This window comes from Dryobates pubescens, chromosome 20 (genome assembly GCF_014839835.1).
Source record: "Dryobates pubescens isolate bDryPub1 chromosome 20, bDryPub1.pri, whole genome shotgun sequence".
Classification (NCBI taxonomy): domain Eukaryota; kingdom Metazoa; phylum Chordata; class Aves; order Piciformes; family Picidae; genus Dryobates; species Dryobates pubescens.
The window spans coordinates 17,340,926-17,359,061 of NC_071631.1; the positions used below are offsets into that span (position 1 = coordinate 17,340,926).

Genomic DNA, 18,136 nt, shown 5'->3' on the forward strand with positions numbered 1-18,136 from the left:
CTTCTCTTTGATAAAGCTCATTAAATGGCTTTTTAAAATGTTTTTCAGCAGCTGGAATCTAGGTAACTGATTTGTCCTCATGTGAATTTTGCCTTTCTTAAGGCTTTCATTTTTTGTCTCTATTGCAGGACTTGATGGGTTGGGTTTTTTTTTTGAGGTAGAGCTTTTCTGATGAGGCTTTGTACCCCTCTTTGGCTCACGTGAGGAAATGCTTTTGGGTTTTTTCTGGTGTGTTCTGGGAGAGGCAAAGCTTCCTTTGAGATTTGTGACTGCTGCTTCTCTGACTGTCCATCTGCTTCTACTCATTGCTCTTGTTTCAGCTGGGGTACAAAAGCAAGGAGGTACGGCGCAGGCAGTCATGTGGTCAGTTTAGCACTCTCCTGAAATGTAGTGGCCAGACAAAAACATGTTAATAACCTTCATCCTCTCCCATGATGTCAGGTCGAGGTAGGATGCCTCAAAGGAAATAATGATGTTGTTTAGGCCTTTTAAAGACCAATGGTCAGCTCCTGCATAGTCCTGTTAAAGGGTGAGGGAGGCAAATAGTGCAGCTGCATATTTAAAAGATGAAATAATTTTAGGATGTGTATGGTGATACAAACTACCATAAATGTATGGAAATCAGCTCTTGTGGGCTCTCCTCAGGTGCTCATGTGATCTGAAGTTTCCCCATTATGGTTAATGCATAACCAGCTGTGTTTCAGGACCTCCTGCATTCAGTTAAGCTTTAGGTCTGTTGAGCATTAGTTAAGCATTGTGCTCAGTTCACCCAGTTGCCCCTCAACACCCCTTTTGGTAACTCTGGCTATGACTTCAACTGTGGGTCTGCAATCTTAGTTCTGCAACTGCCTTTCTGTGGTGAGCCAACTCATGAGCACCGTTGGCTAAAGCAGGGCTGTGGCCCCAGTTTGAGCAACTCTGCAGGAAAGCGCAGGCAGTGACAGGAGGCTGGAGGGAGCGGGCTGGGCTGTATGAGGGGTTAGACCCGAGAACCCTATATTCCCGTGACTTCAGAGCTGATCTCTGCTTCCACCAAAGGCCTCCCTTGGGGCACCTCTCTGGTTTGCAGTAAGGGACAGAGGTGTGTGTGGGTGTCCCTCCCCAGCACAAGCCTGGTGAGCAGGCTGCCGGAGTGAGGAGAGGGCTCGGCCGTTCCTGCACGCCTGAGTTGACTCCAATGCAGATGAGCGCGTGTGAGAGCGCCGTGGCCGAATGAGAATGCCTGCCTGTTTTCTTTTGGGGCAACAAAAAGCTGACTTGCAGCTCGCTGACATTTCTATAGTCACGTTGCACTGGCAGGACAGGCAGCACCAGCGGCTCTTTCGGCAAGGCAGGACAAGGGGATCGAATGTGTTGTCCCCATCCCGATCCCCCCCACCCTTCCCCACCCTGTGAAAGGAGCTCTTTGAGCACAAGAGGAGCGTGAGTCAGTGTGGCTCTGCAGGGGGACATAAAGGCAGCTTTGTCACAGCCCTCTCCAGGCCCCCAGACCCTGCAGCACAACATCCCACTGGGGCAGCCCTCCTTACCTGAGCAGCGCCAGGTCCGCTGTGCGTCAGCACACACGGTGCTGTGGCCACAGCAGGCTGTGCCCTGCTGCTCTGCTGTTTCCCTCGCTCTCCTCCTGGCAAATTAACCTCCCAGGCCGTGGGAATGAGTGAGCCAAGGGAGCCAGCTGTAGAGCCTTGCAGGGTTTGTGATGCTGTGGCAGCCAGGCAGTTATGTTCCTCCCAGGCACGCATACCCGTTTAAGAAGCAAACTGCATTTGTTAGATCTCTGGCAAGTTCAGACTTGCCTTAAAGGGTTCATAATATGAGTAAATAAAGTGCTCTCTCTCTTACTTTTCCCCCTCTGTGACCCACTTTCTGCAGATGAAGTTGGTAAGCCAACTAGGGCACTCCTTGGTAGAGAAGAAAAATCTCTGCTTTGTTCTTCCTTGCAGTAAAATAATTCCCTTCTGAAACAGCCCTTGTTGAGACTTGGCTGCAGGACTTGAGCTCTAAATGCCTGATGAAGTGTTTCTGCCTATCTGGTATCAGCATTTTTGATTGAGACAACTGCTCCTGCTGTGAAACCCAAGTTTTAAAAAGCTCTGAATTCTGGCCACTTTCTTAAAAGAAGGGGGGGAAAAAAAGAATGTAACCTCCTGGTGGCTCTTTCTCTAGCAGAGTCAGACTTCACTGCTGTAAGTTAGGGACTGTTCTAGCAGAGAAATGACTTCCTGCCTGTATTATGTATCTCTGTCACCAAACTCTTTTTTTACACACCCCAAAGCACTGCTGTCTGCCAGAAATCTTGTAAAGATTCCTGGAAGAATCTAATCATCTTCACATGGCCGGTGTGCTAAGGCTGGTAGAACTGGTTGTGCAATAGAGGACGAGCGAGTGGAGTGGTTTGCATGGATGTAGGACCCTGCCTGAACCTTGGCTGCTGATCTTCAGCATGTGGGAGCAGATTTAGACCCAGGCTCTGTACCACCTGAGCAGCCCAGGACAGTCTGAGTCTGAACTCTCTTTCTGGGGTGCGATTTACACTCCTCTTTCCTCAAATGTAAATTTCTTCACCTTCAAACCCAAACCAATGAAATTAGCAGCTCTCCAATGGGAAATGTACAGACACAGGCTGAAGTCTGAGGTGCAGGCATCCACACTCTTTACCTATTTATCCTAGAGCCATTCTGGTTAGACATGGAATCGGCTTGGCCAGTGATGCAGAATTGATAACTGCATGTTTAGTCATAGAATCATAGAATGGTCTGGGTTGGAAGGGACCTCTGAAGGTCATCCAGTCCAGCTCCCTCTGCAGTAGGCAGGAGCATCCTCAACTAGATCAGGCTGCCCGGAGTGCTGTCAAGCTTTGAATATCTCCAGGGATGGGGCCCCAACCACCTCCCTGGGCAACCACTTCCAGTGTTCCACTACCCTCACAGTAAAGAACCTGTTCCTACTATCCCATCTAAACCTGCTCTTCTCTAGTTTGAAGCCATTGCCCTTTCTGCTGTCACTGCAGGCTTTTGTAAACAGCCTTTCTCCATCCTGCAGGTACTGGAAGGCTGCTGTTAGGTCTCCCTGAGCCTCCTTCTCTCCAGGCTGAACACCCCCAGCTCCCTCAGCCTGTCCTTGTAGCAGAGGTGCTCCAAACCCCTGATCATTTCAATGGCCCTCCTCTGGACCCGCTCCATCATGTCCATGTCCTTCCTATACTGAGGGCTCCAGACCTGTACACAGTACTGGAGGAGAGGTCTCACCAGAGCAGAGGCCTTCATGCCTTTTGCAGATCTCAAAGATCTGGAAGCATTTAGCAGAAGAGATTGACCCCTGTTGTTTGTTTTACTTGTGAGGAAGCAGAGGCAGAGAGACCTTAAGCAAGGTGCCAGGAACACAACCCCAGTTCTGCTCCAGGGCTCTGATCCCTGTGATTCCTGCTGGAACAGGCATTCTCTGCAAGAAAAAGACTCAAGTCTTCATCAAAACACTCCTTGCACTTGGGGGGGTTCTTGTCAATAGAAGTAATCACCAGGTCTTTGCTCCTTTTGCTTCCCAGGTGCCGGCACAATGCCATAGCCCAGTTCTTTGGAGATGTCTCCCCACCTTGCAACAAGGGCTGTGATTACTGCAAGAACCCAGGGGCAGTGAAAAGGCAACTGGAGTCACTGGAGCACTGCACCAACAGCTGGAGCAAAACCTGCATTGGGCCCACAGGCTCCTCCTGGGACAGATACGACCCGGAGCTGTACGAAGGTGGGAGGAGAGGCTGCGGAGGTTTCAGCAGGTCAGTGCTTGGTGATTCAAATCCAGCTCCCAGGAACTATCTCCCAGCTGTGGGCCTGGCCACTCCTGTTCTCAGCACATGTTTCTCTGTGGTGGTATTTTCCTGTAACTTCCTGGCAGCAGGAGCTGGAATTTCATTTTCCACACACACACACTGGCAGACTTGATCACATTCATGTCCCAGAGAGCCAAAAGCTGTTTTGATTGACCTAAGAACTGCCCTGCAGAATGCAATTGGCTCAAGAAATGAGCCTGATTTTTTTGATTTGTATTTTTTTTTTTAAGCAGCAAGTGGGCTCAGCCTGTTCAGTCACACAGATCAAAGCTGTTTGAGACCAACATGACAGCAAAGCATGGCACTGTCCAGAGTTCATTCCTGTCTGTGGGCCAGCAGGCTGAGTGGGCCACTTGGCACAACTTAGTCATCACAGAGGATGTAACAGAGCACCAGGGACAGCTGCTTCTGCAGACTGCTAAATTTTAGTGTTTCCCTGTCAGGCTGACAGCAAAAGGAAGATGAGCAGTGGGAAACAGGATTAATTCTGTAAAACACTTGGCAGAGTGGAGATGACAACTTCTCTTCTTCCTGGTGCTCTGGCTGAGCTGCAACGGCCATGCAGCTCCACTGGGCTGCCAGTTTTGCTGCCTGCACTGCCCATGGAGCTCTGCCAGGGTGTGCAGCACTGTTGGCTGGCCTGGCCCTCTGCTTTACCTTAAACGGCTGCAGACTTGTGGCTTTCTTCTTCTGGCATATCCACCTGACTCAGGGGAAACTGGAGTCCTTGTGACCTGAGCCTGGTTGATCTCAGGACCTGAGAAGACATGGCCAGTGCTGCTGCACAGCACAGTTTGCTGCTTGATTTATTGAACCTCTCCATGACTTGGTTGTAGCTTGGCCTTGGAAGTTGTAATAGTCACCAGCCAGTCACCTGCCAGCTGTGGAAGGCAGGAAGCTGTTGGGCTATGTCTGGAGAGAAGCAGCTGCTGCATTTCAGTCTGTTAGTGATGGGGACTTCATTTAATACATTTATATTGAATAGATTAATTTTATTTAACAGTCTGTGAAGAACTGAGTAAGGGATGCTTTGCTCATCGCCACTCCAAGGGCAGTAGTGACTTAGAGGTGGGGTAGAGTAGAACAGAATAGAATAAACCAGCTTGGAAAAGACCTTTGAGATCATCCAGTCCAACCTATCACCTAACACCATCTAATCAACTAAACCATGGCACCAAGCACCCCATCCAGTCTCTTCCTAAACACCTCCAGTGATGGTGACTCCACCACCTCCCTGGGCAGCACATTCCAATGGGCAATCTCTCTTTCTATTAAGAACTTCTTCCTAACCTCCAGCCTAAACCTCCCCTGGCACAGCTTGAGACTGTGTCCTCTTGGTGTGTTGCTCCAGGCAACCAGCACCAGAACAGCCCCCATCTGGCTACAACCTCCCTTCAGGTAGTTGTAGAGAGCAAGAAGAGAAGGCTCTGAAGGAGGCTACAAGAAGGCTGGGGAGGGACTTCTCAGGATCTCAGGTAGTGATAGGACTAGGGGGAATGGAATGAAGCTGGAGGTGGGGAGATTCAGGCTGGATGTGAGGGGGAAGTTCTTCACCATGAGAGTGGTGAAGCCCTGCAATGGGTTGTCCAGGGAGGTGGTTGAGGCCCTGTCCCTGGAGGTTGGATGAGGCTCTGGCCAGCCTGATCTAGTGTGGGGTGTCCCTGCCTGTGGCAGGGGGGTTGGAACTAGATGATCCTTGTGGTCCCTTCCAACCCTGACTGATACTTTGATTCTGTGACTTAGAGCACCTCTCGTAACTACTGAGGCTTTCCAAAGCCTGTCCCCCAGGTAATGCTGGAGCTACAGAAATGCTTGTTCCTCTTGTTCTCCTGCCCTGTGCAGTTATGATGAAGAAGGCAGTGGGCGAGGGGGCGAAGCTGATGAGGAGAGTCGGAAGCGAGAGTGGAACAACTTCTACCAGAAGCAGATGAGCCTGCGCAGGGTCAGTTGGTGGCACGGCTGGGGTGCTGGGAGCTTGTCTCACAGGCACAAAGGCTTCCTGGCACCAAGGAAAGTGAATGATTGCATCTGGCTGTTGCTTGTTCTGGTTTTTACTTTCTGTACCTCTGCTTTTGCTGTTTTCTCCCTGTCCTGGGTCAGCCCTCTGATGTGAGGAAATACTCGTGTACTGACTGCTCTGCAGTGCTGATCAAGAGGCTTCTGTTGTCTTTAATACCTCTGATACCAGTGAAAACATCTTCCTGGTCACCTTCTCTTGCATATTCCTCTAGCAGAGGGGAACTTTTGGCTTTGATTTTCATTCTTTGTCTTCTTTCTTCCTTTTTGGTGCCTTTGTAACTTCAGCATTGATTTTCCCTGGGAGCAGGGCTATAAAATATGCCTTTTGTGCTTCTAGACCTGCATGTGTGTTGCAGGAATGGAAATGTTTGACTGATCTTTGTTTTCTTCCAGGGCAAAGAACCAGAAAAGGATGATTTTGTTCCTCCCAGTAAATATCTTCTTTGATTTATTGTGGGTTCTCTTGGGGGGAAGAAAGCCTTCTATTTTGCAGCTGTGTGTAATTTATACAGCATCAACACTGGAGGTATCAGTCCCTAGGCACAGGGGCCAGGCTCTTGGCTGTGAAAACTTGGCTGGAGGAGGTGGATCAGAGCTTAACTTTGGTTGAGGTGAAGATGTGGAATGCATCTTCCTGAGCAACCCTTCCAAATAAACTAGAGAGGAGGAAAGATGTCTAAGCTGTCTCTGTAGGCTGTTTCTGCAGTGGTGATGCAGCAGTATTCAACTGGGCTGTAAGGAAACGGCTGAAAATCTTTGCTGTCTAACGGCACAGGGTTTAGGCTGTTGTAAGAGAATTCCTGGATGTTCATATTCCTCTCTTCAGCCTCTTGGGTTTTGAAGTTTTGGGGAGCAAAAAAGGGCTGTTTCTTAAGAGCTAAGATGGGCAGGTTTGGGAAAGCTGTTAGTCCAAACCTGGCAAGGTTAGGTATTCTCATCCAGAGAGACAAACCTCACTTTGCCTTCAGGGTTTGAGTTTGTTGCTTCTCCAAGTAGAAAGGGTGACTACAATGACTTGGGGTGACTATGCAGGGAGGAACATGCCAAGCAGCACCCTCCTAGGGACAGCTGAGATGTTCTCCATGATGCCCCAGCCCTTGCATGACACCTTTTCCAAACACCTCTTCTGTGGCAGGTGCAGACTGTCCCTTGAAGGATGCCTCCAGCAGGAGGATTTCCAAGCTGACGGTGAAGGTAAGAAAGTTAACATTCAGGCTTGTGGACTTGCAAAGAACAACAAAGGTTCTGCCTGCCCTGTTCTAACTCCTCCAGGGATGGAAGTCTGACTTCTGCAGAGCATGTCTGAGTATCCCATATTTCCTAGGGACGGGAACACTGCTTGAAGTTGCTGGAAGAAGCTTTGAGTGCCAATCAGAAGATACCAGCAGCAGAAGGCAAAGGGTATGAGATGAGAGAAAAGGGAAACGCAGGGCCTGCTCTTCCCTAAGCAGCACGACTGCTCCCAGAGGATGTAACAGTATCCTCCTTGCAGGGATGTTCAGGGCCAGGTATGAGGATTCCTGTGCCTGATGCTGCTAAGTCAGCTCGATCCTGGAAGTGCCAATTCTTCCCTGCCCCACAAGATGGGGATAGTGTGCTTTCCAAACTGAGCAGCTGGACCGGAGGACTTGGATTTGAAACCCTTTTCCATCACCCTTTCCATTCACCCCTGCATCCTGCAGGACTTACTGGGTGTTATCACTTAGTCCAGCTCCCCAGGGAGTGAATTTGGTACATTCTGGGAGGTGCTTAAGCATTAGTGTTCCCTTTGCAGATGTAGAAGTGTGTCTTGCCAGAAATCACCCCAGCCTGTGTTACAGGTCAGACCCTCATGCCTGTGCTGTGGAGCTGGAGTATGAAGTTTTCCGAGTCAGTAAAATGGCCAACTTCTACAAGGCAGGTGTGCTAAAGAAGGTAGGGCCATAAGCTGCTCTTGCTCCCTTGAACCTGGTGTGGCCTCAGCTCCAGGGGGAAACAGGGTGTGGGAGAGATGAAGGAGAAGCTCTTCTTTACCTTGAATGCCTTCCAAATCTTTATTCTTGATTTTGTTTCCAGGAGGGCCCAGAATCACATTGGCTTAGGAAACCTACATACTCGTGCAAGCTAATCCAGATACCTTCTAGGCCTAGCAATAAGGGAATGGGGAGTTCCTCAGACTGTTGCTGACAGCAGAGAAGCCTTGGTTTAGGTTAGCTGCTTGCCATAAATCTGGCTGAAGGTGTTTCAGTTCGTGGGAGAGGTGCCTAAGGGAGACATTTGCTTTGCACTGTGGCTTCCAGTATGTGCAAGGGTAGGAACATGTGAAAATTTCTGGCCATTAGAGAACGTTTCTGTTCTCTTTCCAGGTAGGAGAAATCAACAAAGCCTCAAAACAAGGAGAATTGTTCTCAGTCTTTGGGTCTGGAACTGGGGACAAAAGCAGCTCAGAAACAAAACCTGAATCTCCAGCAGAAGCTGATTTCCTGCCTGCCTCCCAGGTTTACTCGGTGAGTGAGTTCAGGAGGGCTAGGCAAGGAGGGAATGATGTGCTTTGTCTGGCTGCCTTTTATCATCTGATGTTCCTTCTGTGGCCACAGCTGTGTATTTCTGTTGTAATTGCTGTCCCTGTCTGTCCTTTGCTTTTGGAGTGAGATCAGCTAGTCCTGCTGGTTCCTGTTACTGGACACAACCCCTCTGCAGGCCATGCAGGGAGGAAGTTGTTCTCACCTTGCTCTAACCGAGGCTGCTGTCAGTTTGCACTGAGACTTCAACCCAATCCACTCCCCTCATGTCCCACTTGATGGTTATGGTCATAAGTCAGTTTTGGAGCCTTCCCCAGTGCAAGGCTGTGCACACTGGGGTGTTGGGTACAGACACTTAGCTCCTCTCAGCATGCTCCCAGGGCTTCCTTACAACTCTCACACCCAAAAGTTCTTGTCCTCCCTTTCTCTGTAGTTCAAACCCAAGCGTGTGGGATTAAAACTACCAGAGGCATCCAGCTTGTTCCAGACAGCTTCTGAACTGCTGAAGGGCCAGGAGAAGAGCAAGGTAAAGCCAGGCAAAAAAAAGGCAGCTTGTCCAAACAGGCAAGACAACAGCAACTGCAGTCAGGAACTGGACACCAGAAAACCTGCTCTCCAGAAGGAAGAAACAGAAACCAAAGCAAGTAGTGAGGGTGCTGGGGCAGAAGTACTGCTGCCTGAAAAGAGGCGACAGCAGCCCAGTCCAGATGCAAAAGCTGCCCTTCAGGAGAGCCCTGCTAAGAAGTTCAAACCTAGCAAGAAGCAGAAAATGCTTGCAGAAGCAGCTAGAAAGGACTCCCAGGATATTTTCAAATTCTTCTCCCTTCCCAAAGATGCTTCTAAAGCCAAAGGCTGCAGTTCAGCAAAGGAAGATGGCTGTTCTGCAGCAGCACTACCTCAGGTTTCTTCCCAAAGCACGTGTCAAGAAAACCCAATACCTCAGGAAAAGGAAGGCATCTCTGGAGAAGATGCCACTGGACACTCCCAGGCAGAGAATGAAGAACTGGGGGCCATGGAAGTAACACTGACTGAGAGAGAGGAGGATTTTAAGACCCAGCAGGCTGCTGAATGTGAACTTCCTCAGGAAGACCTTGCTGTAAAATCCAGGTAAAATCTCTACCTCTCTGCTCCCCATATTGCCCTGTTAACAGCTGCAGAGCCTTCCCCAGCCTTGTCCTGGAAAACTGGGAAAATTTGCATGGGAGGTCTGGGCTGGTGAGAGAGGCTCTTGCTTTACCATGGAGAGCCTTGTGAGCACTGCCAGTGAATGCAGTGATGTCTTCACTGGGGAATGACTCATGCTGGCCTTCTTTCCACTCTCCCCAGCAGTGTTACTGAAGATGCTGCACAAACTGAGCAAACTGTTGCTGGGGAAGGTGAGAGTGGGAAGAGACCAGGATCAGATGAGGTAAGACTTTATGAAAGGATGCTGATTTCCTCTCTTTCTCCTGCTCATCTTGGGCCAACTTGCTCTCTGGGAGTGTTCCTCCTTCACTTCATAGGGTTCTTTCTCTGGGGAGGGCCCATTCCTCTGCCACCCACTGGGCCAGTGCCAGCAGCTCAGACTGCAGTGGAAAGCTTCCTCTCCACTCAGCTTTGTTCCCTCTCTGCTACACATGTGACTGTACCCTTTCTGGTGACTTGCCTGGAATGAGCCTCTCCACCCTCTGTGGATCTGTAACTATAATTAGCAAGGTGATTTCTCAGCTGAAGGGAACAGCCCCAGGCCAGTGACACACAGGGCAAGGCAGAAGCAAGCCATGCTCCCAGCCTTCCTTGCCATGTGGTCTCTGGCTCTGCCAGATAGTATCTGGGACTGCCTGGGAGCTGTCACATGCACAGTCTTCTCCTTACTCTTTGAACCTGGTTGATTCTTCCTGAGGGGTATGTTCTCAGCAGACATCCTGGGCAATCCTTTGCTGGCAGGCTTTCTTGTGTAGGATGGAGTCTAGCATTTAGGGTGTCATGGGGTAGTTCTGATTGTGGGCTCTCTTCAAGAGTTGCCCTCCAAGTCCCTTGGTGTAGGAAAGAGGGACTTCTGTCTGCACAGCAAAACAGGTGCCAGATTCCTGCTTGGTCTTCACTACTGGGAGAGCCTGCAGGAGGCTGCAAAGATTCATGTTCTCAGAAGGCAGTGGCTGCTTGGGAGTGTGATGCTGGGTTTCTGATGCTGTAAATGAGTGGGTTTGGTTTTCTTCTGCCCTGTCTCCAGGATATGGAAAGTTCTGCAGCAAAGCAGCTACGGACAATGGCAAAATCTTCTATTCTATCCCAGCCAGAAAGCAAAGGTGTTGGTCCTTCAAAGAAGAAGGTGACTTTTGATCCAAGCCTATCACAGTGTCATAAAGAAGGAACCAGCAAGACTGTGCAGCCAGTGACCAAAGGCATGTCCCTCAAAGAGACAGCAGACATCGTTGTCAAGTATTTGACCCCCTTCTACAAGGGTGGCAAATTTGCTTCCAAGGTAGGGCACAGCTCGGGATCCTCTTTAGCAGAAGGAGAAGGCATTGCCCTAGTGCTCTGGGGCCCTAAGAAGGGGAAGGTGATCTGGATGCCACAATTCAGTTCCAAGTTACATCTTGCTATGTGTTGTCTTGGTGTCTCTGGGTGCAGCAACTCAGCTGTCTCAGAAAGGGTTTGTGTGTGATTGGAAATGGCATCACGTTGCTTCTACACTTGAAACTGGAATCCTGGCATTGTTTTGGTTGGGAAAGACCTTTAAGAGCATTGAGTCCAACCATTATCTAACTCTACCAAGTCTGGTACTAAACCATGTCCTTCAGCACCACATCTCTGTGTCATTTAAACACCTCCAGAGCTGGGGATCCAACCTTCTCCCTGTTCCAGGCTTTGAGAACCTTTTCAGTGAAGAAGTTTTTCCTCATGTTGAACCTAAATGTCCCCTGGTACAACTTGAGGCCGTTTCCTCTTGCCCTGTCACCACTTTGTGACTGTTCCTGTTGTCACACTGAACTCTGGCATGTTTTCAGAGCTCCCACCTGTGGAGTGGCCACAGATCAGGCTCAGTCTGACGTCCTTTACTGGGGGTGGCACATGTGTGCACTGCTGCTCCAGCCCTGCTGTAGGTTTGCAACACTCCTCTAGCCTAAATCTAGGAATGGTTTGTGCTGCAGCCAGCCTGTGCTGAGGGCAAGGTAAACATGGAAAGAGCCTGGTGAGGTAACTGATGTCTGCTTTCTGCTCCTGCAGGATCTGTTCAAGGGCTTTGCTCGGCATCTGTCTCACCTCCTGACCGAGGAGCAGAACCCTGGCCGCAAGACTGGTGAGTTGGCCACAGATCTTGGTTTCTTTGGGTGCTAAGTGGATTGATGTCTCTGGAGGGGGCAGGAGTTGTGAGTATCATCTCAGAGGTGGTGCTTCCTCTCTTGCAGTGAAGGAGGAAGCACAGAGACTCATCAAGGAGTTTTTCAAGACACGGGTCAGGTGTGAGAGCGAGGCAGACTGGCAGGAGCTGCAGAGCTCGGAGAGCTGATCCATCCTGTTGGTTGTCTTCCTTCCTCCAGCAGTGGGACCAGGGGATCCTGAAGAACTCAGCCCTGGAGGGTTTGAGGAGCCTGCAGAAGTGAGCTTTTGTTCCTCACTGCTGCCCTTAGCGACGTGCACCTTACTGTGAGCTCGTGGAGAGTCCCTCCGATCAGCAGGGTGCTGAAGCCCTCCAGTGTCGCTTGCCCAGAAGGTTGAAGGCTGTATCTGCTGTGCTCAGTTACCAACCAACCTCTGTCCCTGCAGCAGTCTGGGAAGGGCTCAGCCTTTCCAACAGGGGCTCTGCTTTGGGATGGCTTCTCCCCTCACTCCCTGCTGTCAGTTCCCCTTTCAGTGTTAACCAGTAGAAGCCTTCTGCTGCAGGTTCACATGCTGTGCTCAGGGCTGCCAGAGACAACCTTGGGGTTGGGTTCCTGGATGGAATGTTTCCCTTGGAGGGCAGGAGGAGGGAGCATTTTGTTTTTACCATGCAGGCAGTGTCTGCTTTCTGAAGGTGGAGAGCCTTGGATTCCTTTTTTTCTTTTATTCTGAACGTTTTCTACTTTGTTTACCTCTGCCTGCCCTTTAACTTAGGCAGTGATGTTCTTTCAGTGGTAACTCCTCCAACAGTGGCACCAAGGTTGCTGATGCCTTCCCAGCATTTGCTTGTAACCCCTAAAGCCATATTTGCTCTCTGTGCCTCACCCACAGTCTGCAATACCAAGGGCACTGCTGCTGTTACAGCCTGGCCCTCCAACTGGCACTGTGGTGCCTCTGCTGCTATATTTATATAAGGACCTGAAGCTTGGGGTGGCAGTGGGCTTGAAATAACCCAGTTCCCTGGCCCAAGTCCTTTCTGTTGGGTTCTGCCTTTGTGCCATGCCCATAGAGGCTGGTGGCCCCGGGCACAAGTGCTGCTTAGAGGAGTCTGCAGCCTGAGAAGCCATCACCCAGGCTTTTGGGTCACTACTAAACAGATGTATTTTTTTAGATGTACTGAAGGGTAGGTGCAGAAGTGACAATAAACCAATGTTACAGCTGCTGTGGACTCTTCTGCAAGCTTTTTCTCACCATTCAGTCTTACAGGCTCCATCACTATGACCACAGACATCTGAACAGACAGGTAACAAATGCAAGCAGAGGGTGGGATGGGTGGGAAGTACCTCCAGGCCCTTGTAATTGCAGGGCTGCTCCAGCTAGAAGCAGGAGAACTTGGAAATGTGTAACTCAAAGTTCACTTCCATCAGCAGCTTGCTGTGCTCACTGGAGTACAAAGGGCTTTACAGGAAGCCTTTTACACAACACAAGTGGTTTTCAGCTGCTGCTTGTTGGCTGCTCTTTTGCCTTACCTTTAAGAAGTGCTGTTTTATCAGCCACCCAGGAGGGGTTACTATCTCCACAGTTGAGTGCTTACAGAGTTCAGCTGCTGCCTAGGTGAACTTCTCAGAAGTGCTTTGTTTATCTTCTAAATCAGCAGGCTCCCAAAAGGGCTGGCCAAGGCCTGGGGTTGGGTGACAAAGTGCTTTATCACAATGTGTGGCAATTCTAACCAAGGGAGTTGTGCCTCTGTGTGAGGCAGCAAAAGTTGAGTGAGGGGGGAAGATGAGTGACAAAGGAAAGTGAATCTTCAGCTATCTTCCCTCTTCTTTTCATGTCATGGTGGTGTTTTACACTGCTGAAGGGGGAGGGTGGGATATACTTCAGCTAAGCTCTCATGGGACACAGTGAGCAGCAGTTGAAAAGAAGTTCCTAGCACAGAAGATGATGGAGTTGTTGCTGGCATCTACTCACCAGCAAGAAGCTGGCTGTGCACCCTGCTTTGCAGTGAGCACCCTCAAATCTGTCCCCTTCCCAGCTGCCAGTAACAAGCTTCTCCTCAAGCAGGTGAATCATCTGCTGGTGGGTATAAAGCAGTATTTGCCAGGGCACAGCTTCAAAAACATCACTGTGATTATTTTATTGCAGTCTCCTGAAGGGCAGAGACTTTACAGTTCCAGGGGATAGCTGTAGCAATAAAAATAACTTAAGCAATTTTGTACAACCCAGGACAACCCTCTGCTGGAAAACCAGCTCCCTTTGGGTACACTTTCACCATGGGCATGGAGCCATCATTCTGTATGGCAGCTGCAGGGACGTGACTGACTGCTTTATATCAGAGGGAAACAGATGCAGATCATTATGTCAGTAGGAAACTAATTAACAATGAACTGTCTTACCACTGCAGCTCAATCTGTGCCCCAACAGATGTGTTAAGTGTGCATTAACACTGATCTGCTTTGCAATTAAGATGCTTTCTGCAAGCTCCTGCTTCACAAATCCTGCTGTGGGGCCCCCTTGCATGTCAGTACAGAGGAAAAAGCTGGCCTGTGGAAAGCACCAACAGCCAGTGCAGGCAGGGCACAGCCTCTGCTGTCTGGTGTGGCATCTCTAGCAAGCCTCAGTCTTTGCTCCTGTTAGCTAATTCAAAAAGCAGGGAGTCCCACACTGCACAGTATGAAGGCAGCTACCTTCATCTGTTCAGCTGCTCTGCTGGAAGAGGCTATGAAGAAGCAGGGATGTGGGGAAAAGGAGGTCTGGTGCTTTGTGTAGCCACTGCCTGCACTGCTGTGAGGAAGAGTACTTGAGGGGTGAGGTTGTAGTCCAGTCCATCAACAAACACTGTGGTGGCAGTCTGGGAAAGCAGCTGTCTGAGGTCACGGATGTCTTTTGGAAGAGTCCTCTCCAGAAGACAGGGTAGGGAGCACTGAACAAGCTCAAAGATAGCAAAACAGTGCTGCTGGGTTTCACCATTCTCCTCTTAGGCTCTATGGGTGCAACACTGTTCTATCCAGGATGGCAGTGATGGTGTGGTACAGTTCTTTAGCCTGTCAAGACACAAATCAGTGCCAGTCATTCTCTGGCCCAGAAGTGGCTGCTTCTCAGAACTAAGTACCCCCATAAACCACTTGCCATAGTTAAATGTCAGGTAGGTGCTGCACTTTGGGGCCTGGGCAGTGCCCCCATGCACCTCTGGGACAGGAGAGATGTCTTCTGGCAGTCTTTTAGCAGAGTCTCAGCTGGGCAGTGAAGGGCAGTTTCAGAACTGCCAGGAGGGTGCAGGCTGGTCTTACCTGTGACAGTTCAAGCCACATAGCCTTGGGGCTGTCAGCTGAGCCATAGTCCAGTTCTATGCCAGGAAGGCCTCCCTCAGAGACAGGCCTCAGGATTCGCATCTGCTGCAGCTCCTTCAGGGGAATGATGCAGGAGACCTCCTGTTTAAGGAGAAAAGCCACAGAACACTCTTCTGGTGCAGCCCTTACAAATATGAGCAGCTGAGTCTCACCAAATGGGATTCACCTGGAGAGCATGTTGAAGGCTGGGACAGAGGGAAGTGTGCACAGAATACGGGGCAGGTTCCTGCTGCCAGCATGGCCCTAGACTGGGACAATCAGGACTGTGACCTACACCTCTCCTGTGGACCTTGCTGTTAGCACGATCCCTGGGCTTACAAAAGAAGGCAATGGCAGTACTCAGTGTTCTACCACTCTTGGCTCTTGCTTTGGGGTAGAGCTGTGGGCTGCTGTGATGCAGGTCAATGCAGTCTCCTCCTGCACAAGTTCTTCTAAAGGTCAAGTTAACATCTGACAGACATCTGCACTCTGGACTCTAGAAGGTGTTGTCTGGCATACCTGGGTGGTGCTATCCACTGCAATGATCTCCTCTTTGTTCACACCAAAGAAGCAGGGCACAGAGATGGTGTCATTGCTGACTCGCTCTACCAAGTAGGTGTTGTAGCCAAAGAAAGGCAGCTTCATCACCTGCTCTGTAAGAGAGCAAAAGGTGGCTTGCAGGCAGCAGCTTCAAGCCATCAAGCTCTAGCCTGAGGGGGGCAAAAGCTGCAAGTGTTCCCAAGCTTTTTTACATTAAAAAGGAAGATTGACAACTTCTCCCTACCCTCCCCCTGCCCCAGGCTGCTGCTAGTCAACTCTCAGCAGCCTGAAGGGCTGTCCTTTTCTGACCACAAAACAGCCAGCATTCCACTCGAAACACAACTTGTACAGAGCTCTGGAAACCCTGCTGCAGAAGAGGTGGAATTTGTGCTGTCATGGGAACATGCTTGGGAACAAGTGCCAGTCTGCAGGGGGAGGCTCTTGGGCAGCTCTGTGGCATGGCCCGTTCCAGGCTGGCCCAAAAGTGCATTCAGAGCAGCTTCCATCGTGCTCTGGAGTCATACTGAAGCAGGTCTGGGTGTCTCCTCACCTATGAACTGGATTTTTGCTTCCTTGGGCTGGAGGGGCTGCCTGGTTCTCAGCAGGGTGCCCACATGGCTCTCCAGAGCCTGGAGTCTGAGGGAGGGGTGCAGGCTCTTTGGTGTGTACTCGTTCAGCGCTTCCCTGTGCCAACAAGCAGAGAGTAAATCAGCCTCGGCCCAGCTACAATCAGAAGGCCAACCTGGGGGGTTAAAAGGAAGGAAGGGACCTGACAACAATTTTCAATTGCATGGCTGGGGTAAGAGTGAAGGGAGAGGAGAAGAGCACACAGGATAACGTAGAGACAGTGAGACCATCACTCTCCACAGAGGGGCAGCTGTGCACCGCTGAGTAGAGCACAGGGAGAAATTTCCTTTCTGCAGGCGGCAGGAGCTCTTCACACAAGGGCTGTGGCATGGAAGCAAAGCACCAAGCTGTTCCTTTCTGCAGGCTCAGCTGAGCACCATCGTGCTTTAAAACTTTTGCCCCGTGCATGCAGAGCACTACACGGAGCAGAGTTCCCCATGCCCAGCAGGGTTGTGTCATTGCCCTTTGGTGATGGTGCTGGGAGGAGATCTGGAGGAGATACTACTTCCACTGTGCGCCAAAGAGCATAAAGATGTGGGAAGGGAGGGAGCATGGTCAGCTTTAAGAGTGTGAACTGGAGGTACACTTCCTTGATTACAGGCAGGAGTCAATCACTAAGTGACCTTAATTAGCAGCTTTTGTTCTCCAGAACTGCCCATTCCTTAATTACCCAGGGAGTACTTTCAGGCAGCCACCCCAACCCCTGTGGTACCAACAGCCATTAGAGACAGAGACCCAGCCCCAAGACAGCTGTACCTGGAGAGAGCAGAGCTCTGCTGCTCCCTTTTGGCCCAGTGCTGGAGCACTGCCAGAACTCCCACCTCCATCTCCATCTCTTTGCCTCGGCCCAGCAGTATCCTCCCATCCAGGTAATCCCTCAGGATCTGAGAGACAGCAAAGGAGCCTTTGTTACATGTGCCAGAAGGCACAGGCAGGTCTGGGGGGAGCCAGGCTGCGCAGAACCACATCCTGCCTTGTTTGTGACACATCCAGCTCAGGCTGGCAACACCAAAGCAAAGGCTTTCGAGGCTCAGAGCTGCATGAGCCACGCCTGGAACAGCACAGCTCATAGGCTGGGGCTGCAGGCAGGCTGCCTCCCTTGCAGCCATAGCTTCAGTTCTTCATCACGCCCAGAAACAGCACACAAAGCCCATCAGCCAGACTCCTCCCGCTCCTTCAGCTCCCCTGGGACCTTCCTGTTGGCCTCTGCTCCTGCTGGGTAGGGTCCTAGTGCACACCCTGGCCTCGTTGCTTACCTGGCCATAATGGATATCAGTATAAATTTGGTTCTCAAAGTGCAGAGGTGTCCTCCAGAGGAGCCTGCGTAAAGTCACGGTGACCAACTTGTCCTCCAGCAGGTAGTCATGAAGGTATTCCTCTGGTCTGATTGGCCTTGTAGCTCTGCCTGCAGGTTCACACAGAGAGAGGCTCAGCACTCTAGTTGCTGAGGGAGGGGGCTGAGCTCCATGGGCTGGGACAGGAGCCCTCCTGCACACTTCTATCCCACCCTGCCCCTGCGACTCCAGTCACTGGCCATTCCAAAGGGCCATGGAGCCTCAGGGACGCACACACCCCTCTTTCAGGAACAGAGCCCCAGAGAAGGCACAATTCCTAACCCCAGTACAGAGGGAAACTGCTGAAGAGGAAAGCTCCCCAGAGCCAGCAAGGGTGGAGCTCTTCAGTAGCCATGGTACTCCCTGCCGGAGTCTCTACTTGCCAAGGTTGTTGCCGTTACTCCTGCTGGCAATAAGAACGAATTCCTGTATCTCTTCTTGTTCCCCTGCCCCCATCTTCTCACAGATCTCCTGCAAGAGCTCCTTGGCCACCTGGAGCAAGGAGAGGAGCAAATAAATACCATGGGGCAGACAAGCCCAAAGCTGGGCTTTGCACAAAGAATCAAGCTGGGTGAGGCCTCCCAGCCTCATGCAAGCCCTGCACAGAGAATGTGGCTCCAGGGGCTCCTAGGAAGCGAGTGGGAAACTGTCATAGCC

The 18,136-nt window shown here is 50.7% G+C and overlaps 2 protein-coding genes across 4 annotated transcripts in view; one reads left to right on the top strand and one right to left on the bottom strand.

Annotated features, from left to right (window-relative positions):
- RECQL5 (RecQ like helicase 5) overlaps nucleotides 1–12,065 on the top strand; it is a 37,964-nt gene extending 25,899 nt beyond the window's left edge. The window contains exons 8-19 of one of the 3 annotated variants that reach the window (XM_054171141.1): nucleotides 3,545–3,772; nucleotides 5,669–5,768; nucleotides 6,239–6,275; nucleotides 6,981–7,039; nucleotides 7,170–7,246; nucleotides 7,666–7,759; nucleotides 8,191–8,331; nucleotides 8,780–9,453; nucleotides 9,673–9,754; nucleotides 10,559–10,810; nucleotides 11,557–11,629; nucleotides 11,739–12,065. In XM_054171141.1, coding sequence (XP_054027116.1) covers nucleotides 3,545–3,772; nucleotides 5,669–5,768; nucleotides 6,239–6,275; nucleotides 6,981–7,039; nucleotides 7,170–7,246; nucleotides 7,666–7,759; nucleotides 8,191–8,331; nucleotides 8,780–9,453; nucleotides 9,673–9,754; nucleotides 10,559–10,810; nucleotides 11,557–11,629; nucleotides 11,739–11,839 — 1,918 coding nt within the window. In that variant the 3' untranslated portion in view covers nucleotides 11,840–12,065. Of the gene's footprint in view, nucleotides 1–3,544; nucleotides 3,773–5,668; nucleotides 5,769–6,238; nucleotides 6,276–6,980; nucleotides 7,040–7,169; nucleotides 7,247–7,665; nucleotides 7,821–8,190; nucleotides 8,332–8,779; nucleotides 9,454–9,672; nucleotides 9,755–10,558; nucleotides 10,811–11,556; nucleotides 11,630–11,738 lie in introns of those variants that run through there. The other 2 variants (XM_009897944.2, XM_054171142.1) reach the window with 2 other exon arrangements.
- A 2,285-nt stretch (nucleotides 12,066–14,350) lies between these two features.
- The window catches only part of MYO15B (myosin XVB), a 47,040-nt gene continuing 43,254 nt past the window's right edge, over nucleotides 14,351–18,136 (bottom strand). The window contains exons 61-68 of the mRNA XM_054171105.1: nucleotides 17,863–17,971; nucleotides 17,402–17,550; nucleotides 16,967–17,029; nucleotides 16,651–16,655; nucleotides 16,069–16,202; nucleotides 15,498–15,631; nucleotides 14,940–15,080; nucleotides 14,351–14,693 (exon numbers count right to left, since the gene is read on the bottom strand). Coding sequence (XP_054027080.1) covers nucleotides 14,634–14,693; nucleotides 14,940–15,080; nucleotides 15,498–15,631; nucleotides 16,069–16,202; nucleotides 16,651–16,655; nucleotides 16,967–17,029; nucleotides 17,402–17,550; nucleotides 17,863–17,971 — 795 coding nt within the window. The 3' untranslated portion in view covers nucleotides 14,351–14,633. The remainder of the gene's footprint in view (nucleotides 14,694–14,939; nucleotides 15,081–15,497; nucleotides 15,632–16,068; nucleotides 16,203–16,650; nucleotides 16,656–16,966; nucleotides 17,030–17,401; nucleotides 17,551–17,862; nucleotides 17,972–18,136) is intronic.